The sequence below is a fragment of the Ixodes scapularis genome, unplaced genomic scaffold, assembly GCF_016920785.2.
Source record: "Ixodes scapularis isolate PalLabHiFi unplaced genomic scaffold, ASM1692078v2 PGA_scaffold2__306_contigs__length_199485367, whole genome shotgun sequence".
In the NCBI taxonomy this organism is placed as follows: Eukaryota; Metazoa; Arthropoda; class Arachnida; order Ixodida; family Ixodidae; genus Ixodes; species Ixodes scapularis.
This window is the reverse complement of record NW_024609857.1, coordinates 30,962,443-30,982,384: the sequence shown is the minus strand read 5'-3', so window position 1 is coordinate 30,982,384 and position 19,942 is coordinate 30,962,443. Positions and strand designations below refer to the sequence as shown.

The following is a 19,942-nucleotide window of genomic DNA, read 5'->3' as shown; positions in this document are numbered from 1 at the left end:
CGAGAAGCCCGAGCGGACATTCCATCGCTCGGGGCCACGGTGTAAGATAATCAAGGAGGATAGAGGGGTAGGAGAGGGCATGACGCCAGCCGCGTAGCAAATAGACGCTTTGCAGCAGCTGTGCATGGGCGCCGCCATAAGCGACCTTCAGTTTTTGTTTCCCCTTATTCCGTTCGCTTCACGTCATCATTACCACAGCAGAACAGGTTATTGCGACTTTAGGTGCTACTGCGTCCTTTTCCTCATCATAGACCTCTTTGGGGGCTCATAAACGCCCGCTTCGGTGGCTCGGCATCTCGGTGAAACAGGAGGAGGTCAGCTATGGCGGCTCAATCTGGCGCGTGTGCAAAGCGTCTATACTTTACTAGGGTGAATACATTCCACTCTGCTCATTTGCATTAGACAGAATGCCTACAGCGCCGAATCCAGCCCTGACGGAGTGGAGGTCCGCGTCAGAGAGGAGTGGAATGTATTCCCCTCAGTAAAGTATTTGCGCGTAGCCTCCACAAGCCATGCTCCCTTGACGCCTCGCCTGTTTCCCATTTTCCTCCATACTCTCCTCACTTATCAGGCCAACGTGACCACATCACGTGACCGTAGCTAGCCTTCGCCTAGCTAAGGGGTACTAGAGTACACCACAGTCTAGCCTTCGGTTTGATAAAACCTGCCGGACGGAGCGCGCGCAAGCCTGCAAGGAATCATTCTACAATCAACCATCCATCTCACACGTGACATGTCACGCGCACCAATTGCCAGATAGATTTACGGTCACGTTGGCCACAACGTCGTTTAAACTTTTTATGACTCGGCTTCACCATTATTGCAACGTGCCCCCTCCGAGACATTACTGTGAGTCGCATTAGTCTTGTAGTCTGGCGCAGCATGGCCTTCGTCGCTTTTGCGCCATTAAACCATTAATCATCATCACCCCTCCTAGACTCGGTTTCAGCTTGTCCAGACGCAGCCGATGCTACGAGCGCGAGCATGTGGCTCTGAGTAGCGCTTGCACCGCACGAGCGCGCGTGCTTGACAGGGACGCTGAAAGCCCAGAGCTCGCGCTCGTAGCATCGGCTGCGTCTGCACTTGAGCTGCCTCCTTGAAGATAATACTCTTCAGGTGAGGACAGCTATACTCTGTTTCATACTTAGCGTGCAACGCTGTCAAAGCTACTGGCGCGAGCGCGCGGCTTCATCTATGGTTTTGTTTGCGCGAGAACGCGTGCAAATGATCAACGAGATCGAGCCCCACGCTCGCGCCAGTAGCTTTGACAGCGTTGCACGCTAAGTATGAAACAGAGTATAGAGTTCCTTGATATGCTCCCCCGAATGTAGCTATATACAGGAACTCTAAGGACAGCGCGCTCCTCGCGACGCTGGCGACTTGCCGATAAATTATAATGCAATTAAATGCAAAGGTGCAAGCGAGCTGGACAAGAATGATGAAAGTAATCCCTGGAGAAGGGGAACAAGAGGGACAAAGGACAAACATAAATCTCCAAACACAGCTAGGTGACCCCCCGCGCCCTCACCTAAAGAGTGTATCTTACACCGTGCTCGGGGCAAGTGTGTTTCGGTTTCTCACCGCAGCGGGGCGCCCGTTACATGCCCCTTGTCATGGTGCCTGGCTTGACTTTTGGAAACGCAGTGCTATGCATGAAATCCGAAGTACATGCAAGACTAGAAATAAAACAGCGCGGAGTAGGTAGGCTGTCTTTGGGGGCACATTACAAAATATCAAACCAGGGACTACAAGGAGACATGGGATGGGCGTCATTTGAGAGCAGGGAAGCTGTGAGCAAGATAGAATTTGAGGATCGGTTGAGGCAAATGGATGGGGAGCAATGGGCACGAAAGGTTTTCAGCTATTTATACATGAGGAGTATAGACACAAAGTGGAGACAGCGCACTAGGAAATTAAGAGGAAAGCTTTTAAGCTATAGTGGAGTTACGGAAGAGCAGGTCTCAGTTAAGAAGAAAGTTAAGGCCACAGAAAGAGATCGGTGGCTAGAGGGGATGCAGACAAAGACGGCTCTGGGAAGCTATAGATTAAAGAAAACAGTTATTGCCAAAGAAAGCATTTATGACAATTCTAGGGGAAGCTCATTGCTGTTGGAGGCGAGGGCGGTGTTCTGCGAACCAGAACATACAGAGGGAAGCACCGGGAAATGGATACAGTGGGCACTGATTGTGGAGAGGAGGACGAGACGGCTGAGCACTTGATACTCTGCTGTAAAGGGCTTCATCCTATGCCTACCGAAGAAAACATAGATTTAATAAAGTCATTGGGCTTTAGAGACAGCGAAGGAAGAGTGGATTTCTAGAGAGTAGAGATTACCAAGCAAAGATTAAGTGAATGGTGGCAGAAAGCGAGAGAAAACTAGGTATTTTCTTATTAACTGATGGCAAGGGTGTTTTATAGCCTTACTTTCTTTGCAGTGCGGAGTGAATATAGTTTTCACATTAATGGTAAAACAAAATGGCTAGGTGGCGTAAGCTACCGCCCGATCCAAAGGGCTCAGCCGGATTCATCCATCTATTCATTCTTGTCTGCCGCCCCTGCCGCCCTACCTTTTCACTTTCGGAGGCCGCGTCGCGTGGCGGACTGCCAGGCTTTGTCAGTATAGAGGAGGCTATGCTACGGCCGATTTTAGGGTTCTTTGCGAACACTGCCAGTTATTTCAAAGCACAAAACGATGGTGCTGCCACCTTCCGCGTCTACTTAAAAACCGACAATCGCTCGATGACGCCGCACAAATGAGCTCAGACGCTGCACAAGCTCCCTTGTGCACCGCCATGAGCACATTTGTGCGGCGTCATCGAGCGATTGCCAGTTTGCAAGCTCTTGCCGCTCTCTGCTTTCCTCTACCCTGGTAGGGGAGGCTTGACATGCGAAAAGACACTTCCTTCACAGATTTTCGTATATTGGCCACAGATGGAAAATGGTGGACTAATGGAGAAATTCAAATAAACGTGTCATGAGGTGAGTTTGTTCGCTTTCATACACGAGGTAAGTACATTCAGGGATGTTCCGAACCAGAATGCACGACGACAGTCGAGAATCAGCTAAAACTTCCCCAAAAAAGCACAAAAAAACAAGGGGGGGGGGGGGGGGGGGGGATCGAGCGGGGTTTGAATTTCGTTACTCCGCGTGGCAGCCGCGTTGGCCGCATATGTTGCGAACTTCGCCCGTCTCTGTCAGAATAGGTCACAACGGAGGAACATTGAAGACCGTTCCATACTCTATTTGCGCGCTTCGCGTGTGGCCTTTTAGATTTTTTGCAAAAAATAAAAGAATTGAAGTAAAAGAAAGAAAAGTAGATGGAAGCGTGCGGTGCTACTGCCCGCACGGCGACTGTAAGCGAAAACGATACTGCAAAAAAACGTAAAGCGTGAAGCATGTGAGCAAGGACTGCGCCGCGCCGCGGTTTTTGCTCAGTCTAGCGGTCGAGGCTGGGAATATTTGCGAAGCACTCGCGCTGCGCTACTCGCGAGTCGCAACCATGGGAGAAAGGGGGGGGGGGGGGGGGTGTCAGTACAACTGGGCCTCTAAATCCGGCAATGGTCGCGACAATAGTCATTAGGGAGTTTTCGTAGACCGCGCTGCCTCCTCCGCTAAGCATTCCGCAACGAAGAAGTTGCTACTGCGCCTGCGCGCCGATAGTCTTGACTGCGGAGTTCCCGCTATCGTAACGGGTTGCGGAGGGCCTTGCGGGGCGGCGAAAACGATCTACGAAAACTCCCTATTACTACGCACTGGCGCGCGCTCGTCGAGCCCCACCGCCTTGCACCGGCGTGCAGCGGATGACACGGATGACCATTGGGATAAGCTCGATAGGCCCAGAAATTCTGCTCCTTTGGTTGCACTTAAAAATCATCCTTCAATAAAAAGAAAAAAAAAAAAATGCCGCGAGAAAGAAGCAAACAAGCAACGTCCGCTTATGTTTTAATAAACACGGTAGTCAATTTCCATTCGGTCTGCTAAAGTGGAAAGAGGTGGGAGGAGCTTCCATTTTACCCTTACCCACGGCCGGTCTCGACGCGCGCGCTCGCGCGCGTCGAGACCGGCCGTGTTTTGACCTGTCTCGGAGTGTATCACGTGACCTAGTTGGGCGGAGCCACGCGCGGGGCGTGAAGTCATGTGGATCGTTGGGTTGGCCAAGGTGGTTCGTAGCATCCGTTGCGATCTCATCATTTTTTGATGAAAGGGAATATTCACAGTGATAGTGATGACTCCTTTTTTGCAGAGAGCGAGCTGGAAGAAATTGCGACAACTCCTCCTGGCAATGCAGTGGAAGGTACGTCCCGCGTCCCCTCTCCCATTTTGAGTGTGGGCTCTCCTCCTCTCCCCGAAAATAGGGGAGGAGGAGAGCCTGCGCACACTCAAAATGGGAGAGGGGACGCGAGCCTGTACCTTCCACTGCATTGCCAAGAAAAGTTGTCGCGGAGTATTAGCGGCGAGATGTTTTGGTGGCGCCCTCCTATGGTTCCCCCTTGTGACGTCATTACCTTGCGAACAACAAGTTCGATGGTGTTTGTAAATAGCATGGTGGAAGCCTGAAATCATTGCGCTCTCAAAGCAACACTGCCAACACCGCTGAAATTGAAGTTCTTTCATTCCTCTTATTTCCGTCGATGGTATACCCTTTCCGACGTCATAGTCAGCTTTTGGGCCAATCGTGGAAGGCCGACCACAGCGACGCTTTCGGTCGCGCACGCCGCCAATAGCAAAAAATTAGCCCTAGCGTACTCCAAGAGAGGCGACGCCACCCAACGGGAAAGACGCGAAGGAGGGAAGCCGGGAAGTGCTGCCTATGCCAGTGTGCAGCGAAAGCTGGCGCGACCTGGCGGTCGAAATGTGAAACGGATTAAAGGGGGACTTCACCTTTGAGGTAGCTCCCGCAGTGGCGCTCGTCGCTGCCGTCTCGACAGTCGTTGTGTCCGTCGCAGCGCCACAGGGACGGGATGCAAATGCCGTTGTCGCAGCGGAAGTCGCCCGCCGTGCATTCTGCGGGGCGTGTAGGGACATCGTGCTCCATTAACACAGACACAGACTCACGTTTCTTACGTCACTTAAAGGAGTCAAAGAAAGAATAAAAACACTTAGGGACAAGGACAGACAGCACAGTTCTTTCATTCGGCTGATAAAGCATATTCTGTAACAAAAAAGAAAAAAAAAAAAAAAGAAATCCGTCTTTAAAGGGGCAAAGATGAAAGAACTGTGCTGTCTGTCCTTGTCCCTAAGTGTTTTTATTCTTTCTTTGGCTCCTGTATTTTCACCAACACGCTCTTTCATCTTTGCCCCTTTAAAAACGCAGTTCTTTTTTTTTTTTTTTGCAGAATATGCTTTATCAGCCGAATAAGAAAATCGTCATTAAGAACCGTACGTCACGACAGACTGTGACATCACTTGACGTCATGTGATAATAATAATAATAACAGTTTATTTCCATTACACCTAATGGTGGAGCCAAGAAAAAAAGCCGCGCTACGCGGCTTGACGAGTTCTCAGTCTCAGTACATTCTGCAGAAGCGCCGGAAATATCAATATACAAAAAAAATCGTGCATAATCACAATAAATACGAAAGAAAAAAACAAAAAAAACATGAAACTAGAAAACGCCACTGAGCACCCTATTAGTTGACATTCGCAAATCAACACAAAACACACTTTTAAACTAAGAAAACAAAATCGCATAAATCTATATATGCAAAATCATGCGTGACAGATCGCAATCCACCCAGGCTTAATCTATCTATAAAGACACCTTTAGAATGCAATACATTTAGAAGCTTTGGGATTCGGTATGCTAACATTTCCTTTCCAGTGTTTAGCCGACACGTTGGTACGTGCCAGTAATCTGGATTACGAATTTGGTATGGTACGATATGTTGCTGCAAAGCAGACAATTCTACCAGGGATCGTAGTGTTGTAAAAAAATTCTGTTCTAAGTTTTGTGGATAGCCTATTGTTATAAAGATTGTGAATGCTGAGTATATGATAACTTTTAAACAGGTTTTCCGTGTGCGAAAGATAAGGTACGTTTGCAATTACTCGCAACATTCTTTTTTGAAGTAGGTGCGCCTCCTCAAGATTAGTTGCAGTGGTAGTACCCCAAACTAACGAACAATAATTTAAATGGGAATAAAATAATGATTTGTATAATAATATTTTAAAAGATGTAGGAAGCAAATACCGATGCCGACATATAATACCCACAGTTCTTGACAATTTTTTATTTAAATGTTCAATATGGCTCTCCCAGGACATGTTCTGAGAAAACACTACTCCATGTGTAGTGTTGGGTGAGGCCATGACTTCGCTTGACATCACTTGACGCCATGTGAGGCCCATGACTTCGCTTGACATTTTGACGTCATGTGACATCACATACACACAAAGCATGTGCCCAACTCATTCACAACACAGTCTGTGCTCTCGGTCTTTGTCAGCATGATCCAATTAGTGTTTTCTTTTTTTTGGAAGCACAACAGCGGGGTTAGCCGAACATATAATGGTAGGCTGCTCGTGAAGGGGAAGAGGGGGAAAAGGTTGCAGTAGAATGCACACGGTTCTCAAGTGTCCACCCCCACTTTTGTTTTGCCACCCACCGAATCCGCATGCCGAGTACCCTGCGGTGCAGTATACAGATGTAGGGATTTCCAAATGTGCGATGCGTACTCCCATCTCACGGATATGTGGTGCAGACGAAGGCAACAGGTGCGTGAACCTAGCTCAGCAGAACGCTCTGCTCGTAGAGGTGGCGCCACCTTGTGAGAATCTTGAAAACACCGAGGTGGTCCGCGGCCACAACCACTGGACCCCATCTCTAGCTTGAACGCCCGAGTGCCCTGCCGAACTGCGACGCTTGTTCCCGATCGTTCGGAGGCACGGCCCGCCCGAGTCGACCAACCACCTTACGATGGACCGCAGTGGACAACAGAGACCGTATCGCAGTCAATCCAGCGCTGTGAACATACTACGTGACCACGCGCCCTTCTGTCCCCTCCTTTTCCCTAATTCCTCTTCCCACAATCGGCAGTGACGAGCGTGCACACGCATAGCACAGCTGTAAACGCACACGCTCACTCATTCGCCTCTCTTAAAAGTCTCGTGACACACGCCGTTGGACTGGCTTTGATAGCTCGTAGCATACTCTGCGCCTGCGGTGAACCGCGAGGTGAAACGGTGTGTTGCAGACGACCAGTGGCACCTTCTTTTCACTAGTACATCCTGGGATTCTATGTAGAGGGCACTTTGCAAAGCCTTCATCGGCACTGTGGATGTCTGTGAGATGGAGTACGGTTGCCACGCGGGGGTGCGGAGGGCCCGAGCCTGTACGCACGTTTCTTGGAGCAGTCCTGCTCGTCGCTGCCGTCGCGGCACTCGGCCTTGCCGTCGCAGACCCAGCGCTGCGGGAAGCAGCCGGACCCGTCCCGGCACTGGAACCGACCGGACCCGCACACTGCGGCAAGAACAGCCCCGCGGTGACGGGCGGGGAAGCAACTCTCTAGGACAGGACTGGACAAACTGCGGCTCGCCAGCCTCATGCGGCTCTTCGGGGGCCCACGCACGGTCCGCGGCTCTGATAAATCTATCCCCCCATCCCGGCTTGTACTTGTCGGCTTTGTAGCACCATGCACACGTCAGACAGGGCTCTTGTTTTACGAGAGGCTGGCGATAAAGAAAGATACACAGCAATCGCTTCATGAGTGGAGTTTGCCGCGACCAACTGAGAAGACAAAAAATGTAAAAAAGTTCCACGCTCTTTAGTCATTGCGGCTCTTTACCTAAAATGGATCTTTGAATATGTCCGTCTGGCCACCCCTGCTCTATGGGGATGTTCCTTCCACGAGGATTTTTCATGCCTGACATTTTCTGATTGAGGGGCAGGGGCGGACGCAGGCGTTTCCAGAAGAGGGGGGCGGGGGCAGCGTATCAGATGTTTGAGAAACCCCCCCCCTGCATGCGGAATTCAAGGGAAGGGAGGGGAGTCTATAGGGATTGGTTCAAGTTCAAACGACTGGAAACGATTCCTGGACGTCATCCTGGAAATTTGAAATTTAATGATTCACTTATGACTTAAAAGCTTGCCCTGAATCACCAGAAACACGGGGAATATGTTAGCAAATCCGGGTATTTTTATATATATACGCATAGATACCATTTTTACACCGGAGCTATTAAGGGCTGGTTTCCCCAGTATCGTGTCCGTCAGCGAACAAAAGATGACACAAAACTTTGGACAGCTACCGCCATCTATAAGCTACTGCGGCAACCAGACAACCGGCTTGCCGGTTGTCTGATTGCCGTCGTTAATAGATGACGGCAACCTTTCGAGCCTTTCCTCTCCGGCTTGCCGACTTGCGGCCGGCCATTACTTCATTCCCACCATATAGCACAGCTTCGCTGGTCTTCCTTCTTCACCAGAGTGGAAAGGCTGACGCTTTTTAATGAACTAAAAACCATTCGAGATTAGCGCCGTCGAAGCACCTGGCTTGGGCGGGCAGTGCCTCTCGTCGGCAGCGTCCTGGCAGTCCGGCTCGCCGTCGCAGCGCCACGTGTTGGGGATGCAGCGCCAGTCGCAGCGGAACTCTTCGTGGCTGCATACCGTTGAGGCCCCCTTGCCTGCGTCAAGGAAGCGCCTCCTCAGCAGGGGACGATGGCTGTGCACTCTTCATCGCCACGAAGCCTTCAATGAGAAGAGAAGCGTGAAGCGCCTCCGCGGACAGTATGAGCCGAAGTACCCGATCCGGTCTTTCTAAACACGTCTCCACAAGCTCCATCTGAATCGCTCAAAAAGTCCGAAGTCTTCAACATCGCGTTCCATTCCTTGTTGGGACCACAGCTTTCTCAAAAACTGGCAGGTACACCGAACAAGCGTGAAGGACCGTTTCAGTTCATATTGTCTGCGATAGTTCATTGCTGGTATAGTTGGTGCATATGTATACGGTGCTGGGTAGAGTGCACCTATAAGTACTTGAAGTAAAGTACAAAGTAAATGAGAGGTCATGCAGTTCAAGTAAAGTAGTGCGAGACCGCTGGCTATAATGTACACGAAGTAAACTATTATAAATGCAATGTACTTTCAAAGCGAAGTACTTTTTTAACACAATTTTGTATGACGTACCTCCAATCCCTTATACAGTGTTTTTTTGTTTCTTTTTTTAACCGATATGTATTGCTTCAGTGGTTATGGAACTTATGGGGGTGCATCAGTTATTTTTAGGAAACAGCGGCGAATTTCGAATGAAGTCAAAGGGCCTTAGAGTAGTTACTTTACCCTCGCTTACGAACTATATATTGCAGAATCAACTTATAAGGTAATTATTTGTATTGGTCTTATAGCCGCCATTACATCACTCAGAAAAAATTAAGTGCCTCCCCCCCCAAAGAAATTCCTGGCTACGGGCCTGAGAGGCAGAGCCTTGGCTTGTTTGACAACAATTTGTTACGTCATTTATTGTCACTCGTCTGTATACGTCAGAGTCAGTTCACGCGTGCACGCTTAATGTTGTCATTAGTTGTAAACGCGGACGGGCGTCCTTCTTTATGGCTGACACTTGTGCCTTCGTCTTCCTCGAACTTCTGTATCTATCCAAGCACATTTCATTGCGATAAAATACTTTCTCCATACGGTGTACAAAGTACCGGCACCAAACACACCCTTAGATAAAAAAAAAAAAAAAAAAAAAGAGAACGGATTATTGCGTGTTACTTTTTTTTTTTTTTTTTGTGCAACTTACAAGTGGGATTGCTATTGTTTCTCGCATCGCACTCGCAACTGAACTGACGTAACACGATCAAACCTGCGCAGCAGTGGCCGGAGAGACTGTGCGACCACGCACTGTACACGTACGAAAGTGCCGATAAGACAGTGCGGCCAAAAAAAGTTTACGCGAAAAAAAAAAAAGGGGGGGGGGGGGGTTTAGAGGAATATTGACGGCGCGAGACGCGATTTAGTCGGTAGTCACCTCCTTTCTACTTTTCTCTCGGGATTTCGGGCGCGTGGAGGAGAGATGGATCTGCTTCGCCTTCACGTCGAGGTGGAAAGTCGTTGAACGAATGACCATTCCGTGACGTCATGGATTTTGCGCGCAGAATTTCAAATAAATCTCTCGCCATCAATATTGCTCTAAAAATCTTTTTTCATGTAAAATTTATTTCTTTGACACGCGTGTCCCAATTAGACTTTAAAGAAAAACATTTTTTTTTCTTTTTATGTCTTTTTTTAAAGAGATGCTAAACCGAAATCTGGATTCCACAAAACACGGCGGCAAAAGCGTACAACGGGATGCTACAAATACCAAAATATCACTCACACAGTGATATCTCGAGCGGATGACCGTATTTTTCTAAAAAAAAAGGTGCATTTGACAGATATGTTGACGTCTTGTTTCTCCGAGAAGGAGAGGGAACGGCCTCGCGTCTTCACCGCCTCGCCGCCTTGAGGGGGTGAAGCGAAGAGGGAGATATCTTGACGTCACGCGCCTGGTCGGCCTGGTTCAATCTCGACCTCTTTTTCCAAAAATACGGCCGTCCATTCGAGATATCGCCCTACGAGTACTGTTGTAGGGATTGTAGCGTCCCGCCTACATCTCCTACATTGCTTTTTTTTTTTTTTTGAAATCCAAATTTCGGTTTACCATACCTTTAAGCCTCACTCGTATTTTTACTTAAATAAAGGGAAGTGGACGTCGCTCCGGATCGCTTCGGGGCATTTGGCAACAAAGGGCGCTCACCAATCGCTGCTGAAAATTTTCAGCGTCCGTGCACTTTTTTTTTTTTGCTTGGTTTTTGTTTTTATCGTGGTTTACCTGTAAACTGCGCTTACGTGTTTTTGTTTCCCTCCGTTCTCAACCAATCATGGTCTATTGAAGGGTTCGAGGACGTGCCCCCCCTAATTCTCTCTCTCTCTTTCTTTCTTCTCTCTCTCTATGTCTCTTTTTCTCTCTCTCTACCTCTCCCGCCTCTCCCCACCCCGGTCCCTGCCCTAAGGTGCCTTCTCCCCCTTCTTCTCCCTCTCTTCTACGCTGGAAGAAAAAGGAGGAGATTGCAAGCGACAGAGAAAGAAAGAGAAAAGAGAGGAGAGAGCTAGCAAGCGGCCCTAAAGCGCGTCTCCGGCGCAGCGGAGTTGGGCTTTGCCTTCGGTATCGTAGCTCGTGTGTTGTGCCGAGAAGCCTGCCACTACTTTGTTGCAATTTATCGCGCCGGCTGATTTTATTTTTTATTATTATTATTTTCTTTCATCTTGTGTTCGCAAACTTAAAAGAAGAAGTACATGTTATCCTCGAATCGCAACCGTGGAAGGCAGAGCGCACAAATACATACCCGCACGCACATACGCGCGCGCACATGCACAGGGTATGCAGGCAGACACAAAATAAACAATATAGTAAAATGATGGCGCAGGCGAGCTGGTGTGAGTTTACGATGTTCTTAAAACAACCGGGCGGAGAAAGTTGAAGCAACCAAAGTAGAAGAAAGAGGAAGAGGACGACAGAAACCAAAAGTTGCTTCAAGTTGCTCCCCCCACTCTCGGGCGTTTGAATGAAATAAAGTTCATCGATATGCGTTTTGAGCAGCCCGAAAGTGACGTCATCAATGGCGGGAGATGTGATACAGCAACGAGCCTGGCTCACCCGTACAGTTCGCCTCGTCCGCCGCCAGGGGGCAGTCCCTGACCCCGTCGCACCTCCACTGGCGCGGGATGCAGGTGAGGTCCGGGCACTGGTGCTCCTGCCGAAGGCACGCTGCAAGGCGAGAGAGGCCCGGAGGCGGAATCGGTCGCTGCGCTCGGCCTCTCGCGGAAAGCGGAACTTGCAAAGAGTCGCCTCCGGATTTAGAATCCTAGAATTGTTCTTTCTCTTTGTGAGATTCCTTCAAAATGTATTTGAAAGGTAATGCTGTTAAAAGCCACTATTAAAAGGGAATGCTGAAGTGAATTTCAAAGTTTGATTTTAACGCTGGTTGAGTATCGCGGCAAAGGCGGATCCGTAAACGTCAATTTCTTGTGTGCTTTTTTTTTTTTTTTTTTTTTTTTTTTTTTTTTGGGGGGGGGGGGGGGGGGTTAAGTTAGGTGGCGGGGCCAAGGAGCAAGGACATCGCCGGCTGCTCCGATTGGTCAGCTGGACTGAGCTGACCAAGAGCAGGCGGCGAAGTCTCGGTCTTCCCATGTAGCTCCCGCACCTTTGACTGGTTGATGAGCCAAATATTAAATTCGCCAGTGAATAGCGCGAAACGAAACTTTCTCTTTTATCTACGATTTATAATTACTGTATCATCAGCACCAAAAATTGATGAAAGAGGAACAAAACGCATCAACACGAGCGTGCGTCCCTCTAGTTTCGGCGGGGTATAAACATCGCGCGGCATAGTTTCGCGGAACGCCGCTAGGGCGTCTAAACAGAAATGGCACAACCCGTCGGGACAGCGGAAGTATGTGCAGTGATCCGTTTTCTCCATTTGAAGGGAAGCAGTGCCAAGGAGATTCGTTGCGAGCTGGTGGCGGCGTTCGGGGACAACGCCCCAGTTTATGACATCGTGATTAAATGTCGCAGACGCTTCGAGTGTGGCCAAACAAGCTCGAAAGCATTTCAAGGACGGCGACCAAGTGATTACTGAAGTGGAGCGATTCCTCAACAATCAAAACAAGGAGTTCTATAACAATGGCCTCCGGCAGGTTGTCCACCGCTGGCAATTGTGCGTGACTTTAGGCGACGAAGATGTAGAGATTCATTGCTGAATCTCTATGCGGAGTGCAAGTTCGTCTGCTTGTTGCACAGGGGTTGCGATGATATCAGAACGCCATGCTCTTATTGGCTGATAAAAAAAAAAAATAGTGGGTAGACCTCAAGGCACCTAGAATTGAGGTCCACCCCCCACTATCCTTCCAGTCCAAGGCAATCAGAGTTCCGCCTCGTTGTGGCGTCACCGCAATTACCCCCGTGCAAGAAGCAGGCGACTCGCTCTCCGCGTTCCTTCGTGGCAATAATACAAATTTTAGGAATGTCTGATTAGAACGTAAAACCTCAAACTAATATTTTAATAACTCACAAGTAAATATTGGATCATTCATTCGCTAATGTTACCGTCACACTCGTATCTTGACGTAGGCCGAGCTCGATAACGTCATCCCGAAATAATAACGATATATATATATATATATATATATATATATATCATAGAAAAGACAGTCTGCAGGCAACGTGTATACTTCTTTTTGGTTTGCCGGTCCTGTTGTATACGTTGGTCGTACGAAAGACTGCCTGCATGCAGACATGTTCTAAGCATACACATGTATGAAGCTTCAAACCATGTAGTTCTTATAATGTACGCCAGAGGTTCAACTGGCGCGCTATTTCCGTGACGCAAACTGAAGCCAGCAACTAAAGTCTACTTTTGCGGTATACTCCCGAGTCCTGCGCATTCCTGTGAGAAAACGCGCGCGCATTTTGTCTCTTTGCCGGAAAATTACATAAATAACTTTTGTTACTTGGCTTGTACCGAATAGTATGTACCTTTGTTAACATGGTAAAAGTAGAATTGCTTTAGTTAGCGCATTTTTCTTTACCGGTGAGCGATGTTAAACTTCGCGATATTTCAGGCCCAAACCCCTGTTCCATAGCAGGTGTGTAAAAGGGAGCGACGATTCTAAGCAAAATAACAACCTAAAGGAACCTAGAGTGTTTTCAAAGTTCGCCAGCATTCCGGTAATGCTTATGTACGGCTAATATGCAACTCCTGTCACATATATGATAATGACCCCGTCGTGTATCTTTACGAGCAGTTAAAACATTGACAACATAACGAATAAAGTATGGGGCTATTAAAGGTGTTTCTTTTTTTTAAATTATTATTGCCTATGTTGGGCAGCCTTTATCGGGCACCTGTTCCCTGGCTTTTTCGTACTTTCAGAAATTTCGAGCGTGCGGGTGATGTTTTGAGCGCAGAACGAGCATCTTCGTACATATTCAAGAGCAGAAAGAACAAAGCAGGACTTAATATTGCATGTCGGACTATATTATGTGGCTTTCAATTTGTTTCGACCGCCTGCACACATAGAGAGTTACTGATCCAGTGTTACTGCGTAGTTTTTGCTGTCTCTCTTGATCTTCCACACGTTCTTCCTTCGTTTGGCACGTATATCCCCCCATGCAATGGAAAGCGCCGACGCCGTGTTCGCGCTAACAGTGTCCGACAGTGCACATAAACACACGTACGAAGCCGTTTTATCATCGTTTTAATGCCACGAATTGGAAAGAAAAACGCCGTAACTGGCCAATTATTTCATCTGCGTGACTGAGAATTGTTCAAATCTACCTAGTACGTACAAACTATTCGTGATACTTGCTCTTATAATCGGGCGCAGAGAGAAAAATGCACTCGTTCTTTTCCCATAAAAATAAACACTTCACCGGAAGTTCGTTTCCGAGTGGTTGCTGTCTGCTTCCATTTGCAACAGCACAGTTGCTCCATTTGAACCTCTAGCGTACATTATAATAACTCTAAGCTTAAAACATGTTCCGAAGATGCTTGGAACGTCATGTCCGCAGATTTCTTCAGCCATCATGCATCCCGCGAACAGCGCGCGTGTCTTTTCCATGGCGTGGGAGCCCGAGTCAGCGGTTCAGAATCAGAATGACCTTTGACCGAGCTCGGTGGCTTCGTTCTCCTAACGAAATAGCCATCCCTTTCATGGCCGCGTTTGTGAGTTCATGTATACTAAACAGAAGACGCGTGAAATAAACAAGACGCGAACAAGAGACGTCTGTCCTCAAAGGCTCTCGCTCTCAATCCCGCGGCGGGGTGCGCGGGGGAAGGTTTGCGGGGGTCAAGGCCTGATGGAGGTCGACACCGAAACGGCGGTCCGCGCAATTAGCCTCTTTACGGCGGTACTCGTTTACGGTAGCCGGGAAAGCCAAAGTTGTCCTCTTTAATTTGCGGGGCAATGCCCCCCCCCTTTTTTTTTTTTTTTTTGTTAAAAAAAAGGGAGAAAACGAAACAAGTAAATAGTTTGTTGTTGTTTCAATTTCTTATTTTTGAATAGAGCTCGTCTTGTGCTTGTTTGCTTTTCTTTTATTTTGTTCCTGCTGCACTGCTGGTGTCCGAGTAATAATGTTAAGCCTCATTGTTTTTGTTCGCTACAAAATGTTTCAGCTAAAAACAAAACAAAACAAGAAACAGTTGTATTGTGCTGCTCGCGCACGGTAGGTAGTTGTTCGCCTAACGGTATTAGTGTTACTACGAGTTACGGCGTCGCTTATAATTGAAGGCTCATTATCGAGGAACAATGGCAAAACGCCTTACGCGTCTCCCGTGTTTGTCTCGCCGAGTTTTTTTGCGAGCTATATTTGGGCCACCGTTGCGATGAGGCGACACTATACGGCGCCCGTTCCCTGGAGATGAGGCAAAACAAAGTGTAATTGTTTGATCCTGTGAAACAACAACTAGAAGTAAAAACAACAACAACAAATGAGATAATTTGAAACGAGTCGCTTAGTAACGAGGCAGAACTATGGAAACACAAATCCGCGCTCCCTTGATACGCTTGAACCGTATGACCATTGGTGCATCATACCAACCGCCCTTCTCCTACATGGCTTGTGTTGACGTCACAGCAAACGGCCGTTGAGGTGGCCTGGTTGCTGAAGAAGGCCACCTCAACGGCCGTTGCTGTCACGCCAACACAAGCCATTGAGGTGAACAAGGCCACCTCGATGGCTTGTGTTGGCGTGTCTTCTGCAGCATGGATTTGCACCACTGCATTAGTTCTATTCTCTTGGCAAGAAGAGCCAGGAATGACCACCAGCATGATTTGATGACGTCACACGCGAGCCACGTATTGGCTGACCTGATTAAGAGAAGTCCAACGATCGGTGGTCGGCGTGCATCGCGGTGCGGCCTTCACTCCCGGACTTTATGCGAGCATAGACAGCAGTGACTGACTCTCAGGGGCGACAAATTGCGCACACGAAGACATTTTTATAGACGCTTTTAAGCAGCTTTGCGTGGGCACCGCCATAACCTCAGTTTTACTTAACTTCATCATTACCATAGCTGACGACTTTTTTTTTTTTATTTTAGTATATATTGTACCGTTCTGCGCAGCATTGGCATTTGTGGAGTCTCGTCAACGCTCGTTTCAGTGGCTCGGCATTTCGGTAATACAAGGTCAGCAATGGCGACTGTCATCTGGTGCGTGCTTAAAACACGTCTACTACTCCATGTCACAAATGTCCGCGATAAAGACAAAGGCACAGGCGCGTGAGTCTAGGTCAGCAGAATGCTTTTGGGTGTACAAGGACTCGTGCATAAAGAGCGGCTCTCACATGCAGCGAAGCGCTGATGTAGCGCTGCTCACGTGCCGTTAGCTACTTATCGTCTGCCATGAGCAACAGTTTTGACGGTGCAATATAAAGCTGGTGAACGCTCCCGTCAGCACGCGCTTAGCGCGAAGTCAGTGCTATGCTTGTAGCGCTCCGCTGCATGTGTGAACAGGTCTTAAAAGGCACTTTCCAAAGCCACGCACTCATGCCCGTGCCTTTGTCAGCACTGCAGATGCTTGTGAAATGAAGTATCCATCTCACAAGCATCTGCAGTGCTGACAAAGGCACGGGCATAAGTGCGTGTATCGCGAATGTCAACAGCCCGCAGGTTTCCCAAACTCATCGTACAGGCGCTCCTGGCCAGGTTGAGACAGACGCTCGGGCTGTCGGAGTCCGGGTACCGTCGGCAGTCAAAGACCCGCGACAGCGCCAGCGTCGCCGGGATCAGCTTCTGGCAGTTCTCCGTGGCCACTGCGTAAAGACAGGACCGACAGGGGACCAACATCCAGTGGCTACACAAGGGAGGGAGGGGGGGGGGGGGGGGGGAGCGAACTGCCTCGGGTGCAACGCTCCGGGTGTGTCACGGAGGGAGGGGGGTGTCGCGGCGGGAGACGAGGGGGAGGGGGTGTTGCGGAGGGCCACAAGACGGGGAGGGGGGGGGGGGGGGGTTGTCGCGGAGGGCCACGAGACGGCGGGGCGGAGGGATGAGAGGAGGAAAGGAGGAGGAGGAGGAGGTGTGGCCGCGGGCCACCGCCTCGGGTGCCGCTGACACTAGTGCCGCCACTGCCAACATCGTCGCTGTTTGCGTCACACGGAGAGGCGGCGAGGTGCACTGGCATATACCTGATTACGAACCGTATATAAGCGTAGGAAATTGGGCACATGCGATGCCAGTGACCCATCTGCGGGTCACTGGCATCGACCCATACCGGGCCGCAGAAGTATGGGATCAGTCCCATAGTTTCTTAGATTCACTGGACGCCCTATCTGAGCGTGCTGTTCGCGCGTGCTCAGAACGTACTCGATGATGTGCAGTTCATATTGCGGAAACATCGTAAAAACTTACCATCATAAAAAAAGTCGAATGGAGAAGTATTTTTTAGAAACAAAAAATTAGAGAATTGAATGATAATGCAGAGTCTGGATGTGGGCGATAAATATTCCTTCTTGATCGAACCCACTCACATACCGGCGTTTGACTATAAGTTTCATCACGGCTCATTCGTGTTTCGTATGCCGCGCATTGCACGAAGCACAGATGTTCCGGCGAATTGCGGTCGTATCAAAAGGCAAGTTTTCACAACATACCCATCTGGAACAGTGTGAATCTGCAGTAAATCCTATTTAGGTTTTATTTTAATTTTATGTAGCGCACCCTCGATGAATTGAAGGCCAAAATAGGTGTGCGCTGGCCGAGTGGGCTAGCGCACACCAACTCGGAGCACGTGGAGCGAAAGTTCGCGTTGCAGAACCCAGGGATCCTGGGTTCGAGCCCCACCCCTGCCCGTTTCGATCTGGATGAGCATCGTACCGGCGTGCGGTCGTGTATCACTACTGCGTGGTGCACGTTAAAGACCCCAGGCTAGCGGTTGTATACTGCATTGGCTAAATTGCTGGGAGACTCGTCGCAACTTTGAAATGGCTGACCAACTACACGCTGTAGGAATATCCACACAACCTCAATTATTATTTCATAGGGATAATCACTAAACGAGGGAGCTTAGATGATAATAATAATAATAATCGTACTGTGCCGCCCAGCTATACACCTAATTCTATTTAGAAAGAATATGGGCTATACTCAAGTACCTAGCACGCAACTAACCGGAATACCTTAACCTAAGATATACGTAGCCTAAGATATAGATGCTGTTTTATTTTGAAAAGTTTACAATTTTACTGCAGAGTAGCGTTTACACATCAGCGCATGTCAAACCTTTTTTCCCCAAAACCCGACGAGCGCGCGTGCGCCATCCCATTCAAAAGGATTTTTTTTTTTTTTTTTTTGTAGGCACGTGGCTGCGCTGCGGCGGAGCGGAATACCCAAATTCAGAATATTTAAAGCCCACGGATGACACTTCTCCGCACTGCAGCAGGGCGCAAGGAGAAGCGCACTCAACGGAGCTAGATCGCCCACCCGAACAGATCGTGAAACAATGAGGAATATGGTGGAACTTCCCACAGTACTGTCAGTTTTCGATACGATGACTGAGGCAAATGGTGTGTTATTCAAAGTGGAAAAGCAATTTTTTTTTTTTTTTTTAAGGTCGCTTACTTTTATATAGTTCGGTGGTGTAACTTCAGTGGAAAAAAAAAAAAAAAAGTGAAGGTAAGTTTTGGCGCAATGCTGGCGATAATTCTTCACATCTCGGTGAAATGTAGTACGATTGAGTAGAATGAGCACTTTGGCGGAGTTCGGTGCTAAGGCGCGTCAAGCACATAAATGTATAATAACTGTCGAATCTAAAGTACAACCTATGCTTTAGAGGCGGCGATACCTTAATGTCACAGCCATGTCCCCCCCCAGGACAACCGACTTCGGGATAAATATTTTAGTATATATCAATACATCCTATCCAAACAAAGCTGACACGTTACTCACAATAAATTTAACCTAAACGCGTAAAATTAATCTTCGTTTTCATATTTAGCACTTTTATGGGTGCCGCCGTACTGTCCATGGACAATTGGAATGATGCGTGAATCTAAATTAACATTAGGCATGAAATCGCCTACGTAACTTGAAACTTAAAATATAGGTCACGGCCGGACCTGTTAAATTAAGCTCATCGATTCCAGAACTGAGAGCCCCCGAAAAAAGCTCACTGGATGCCCCGTATCTGTTATCCCTCCAATACATCCCTGTATCAACCACAATCTCCGCACCCTTTCAAAATTAAAAAAAAAAGCCGCTTATTGACATTTGCCGCCGCCGACTTCGCTCCCTGAGTTTACACGATTAACAAGATATCGCGGTCGGGAGATATACTGGCAATTTATACTCTCGCTAAATCCTGTCCAGGTTAAAGAACGTGTCTCAAAAGCTCCTGAATATACTCTATGTACGATAGTGGGTTACGGGGTGAGGAAATGCAAAAAAAAAGAAAAAAAAGAAAGAAAGATGCGGAGTCTCTCTAACGGAGCTTGCGTGGCCAAGGGGCGACTTAATCCTATTTCTATTTTTCTCTTTTTGTTTTAGCTCGCTCTCCGAGGAATTGGGGCCGACGACAGCGTATCGATTACTGCCCCATCGTGGACCGCTGGAAGCCGCAGTCGAAAGAGCGCACTAATATCCGTTACCGGCTCCCAAAGCCAGACAGCGGCGTCGTGACCTTGCCCTCACGGAGCTTCACCGGCGCCCACGTAACCCTCGAGCGCGCGGCACCTTTCCTCGTACATATCTTTTCTCTCGGCGACAGCTGACCCAGCCCGTATAAGACGAGGCGGGTCGTCGAAAACTGGTTCGAAATATACACAGTCAGAGCGGCGGCGCGTGCCACTCTCGATCGAGGATCTCGCTTCTCAGCGCTTGTCATCTGTTTTCGCCGTTGGGAGGTGAACGGGAAATTTTAACGGCGTCATTCATTTGGCACAAGGAGGGCGCATAACAGCGTTTG

General features: G+C 48.6%; 1 protein-coding gene across 1 annotated transcript in view; it reads right to left on the bottom strand.

Annotated features, from left to right (window-relative positions):
* The window catches only part of LOC8028676 (atrial natriuretic peptide-converting enzyme-like), a 31,707-nt gene that overhangs the window by 1,259 nt on the left and 10,506 nt on the right, over window positions 1-19,942 (bottom strand). Inside the window, exons 4-8 of the mRNA XM_029989994.2 lie at window positions 16,674-16,796; window positions 11,640-11,750; window positions 8,491-8,625; window positions 7,343-7,462; window positions 4,882-5,004 (exon numbers count right to left, since the gene is read on the bottom strand). Of these exons, the coding sequence (XP_029845854.1) occupies window positions 4,882-5,004; window positions 7,343-7,462; window positions 8,491-8,625; window positions 11,640-11,750; window positions 16,674-16,796 (612 nt within the window). The remainder of the gene's footprint in view (window positions 1-4,881; window positions 5,005-7,342; window positions 7,463-8,490; window positions 8,626-11,639; window positions 11,751-16,673; window positions 16,797-19,942) is intronic.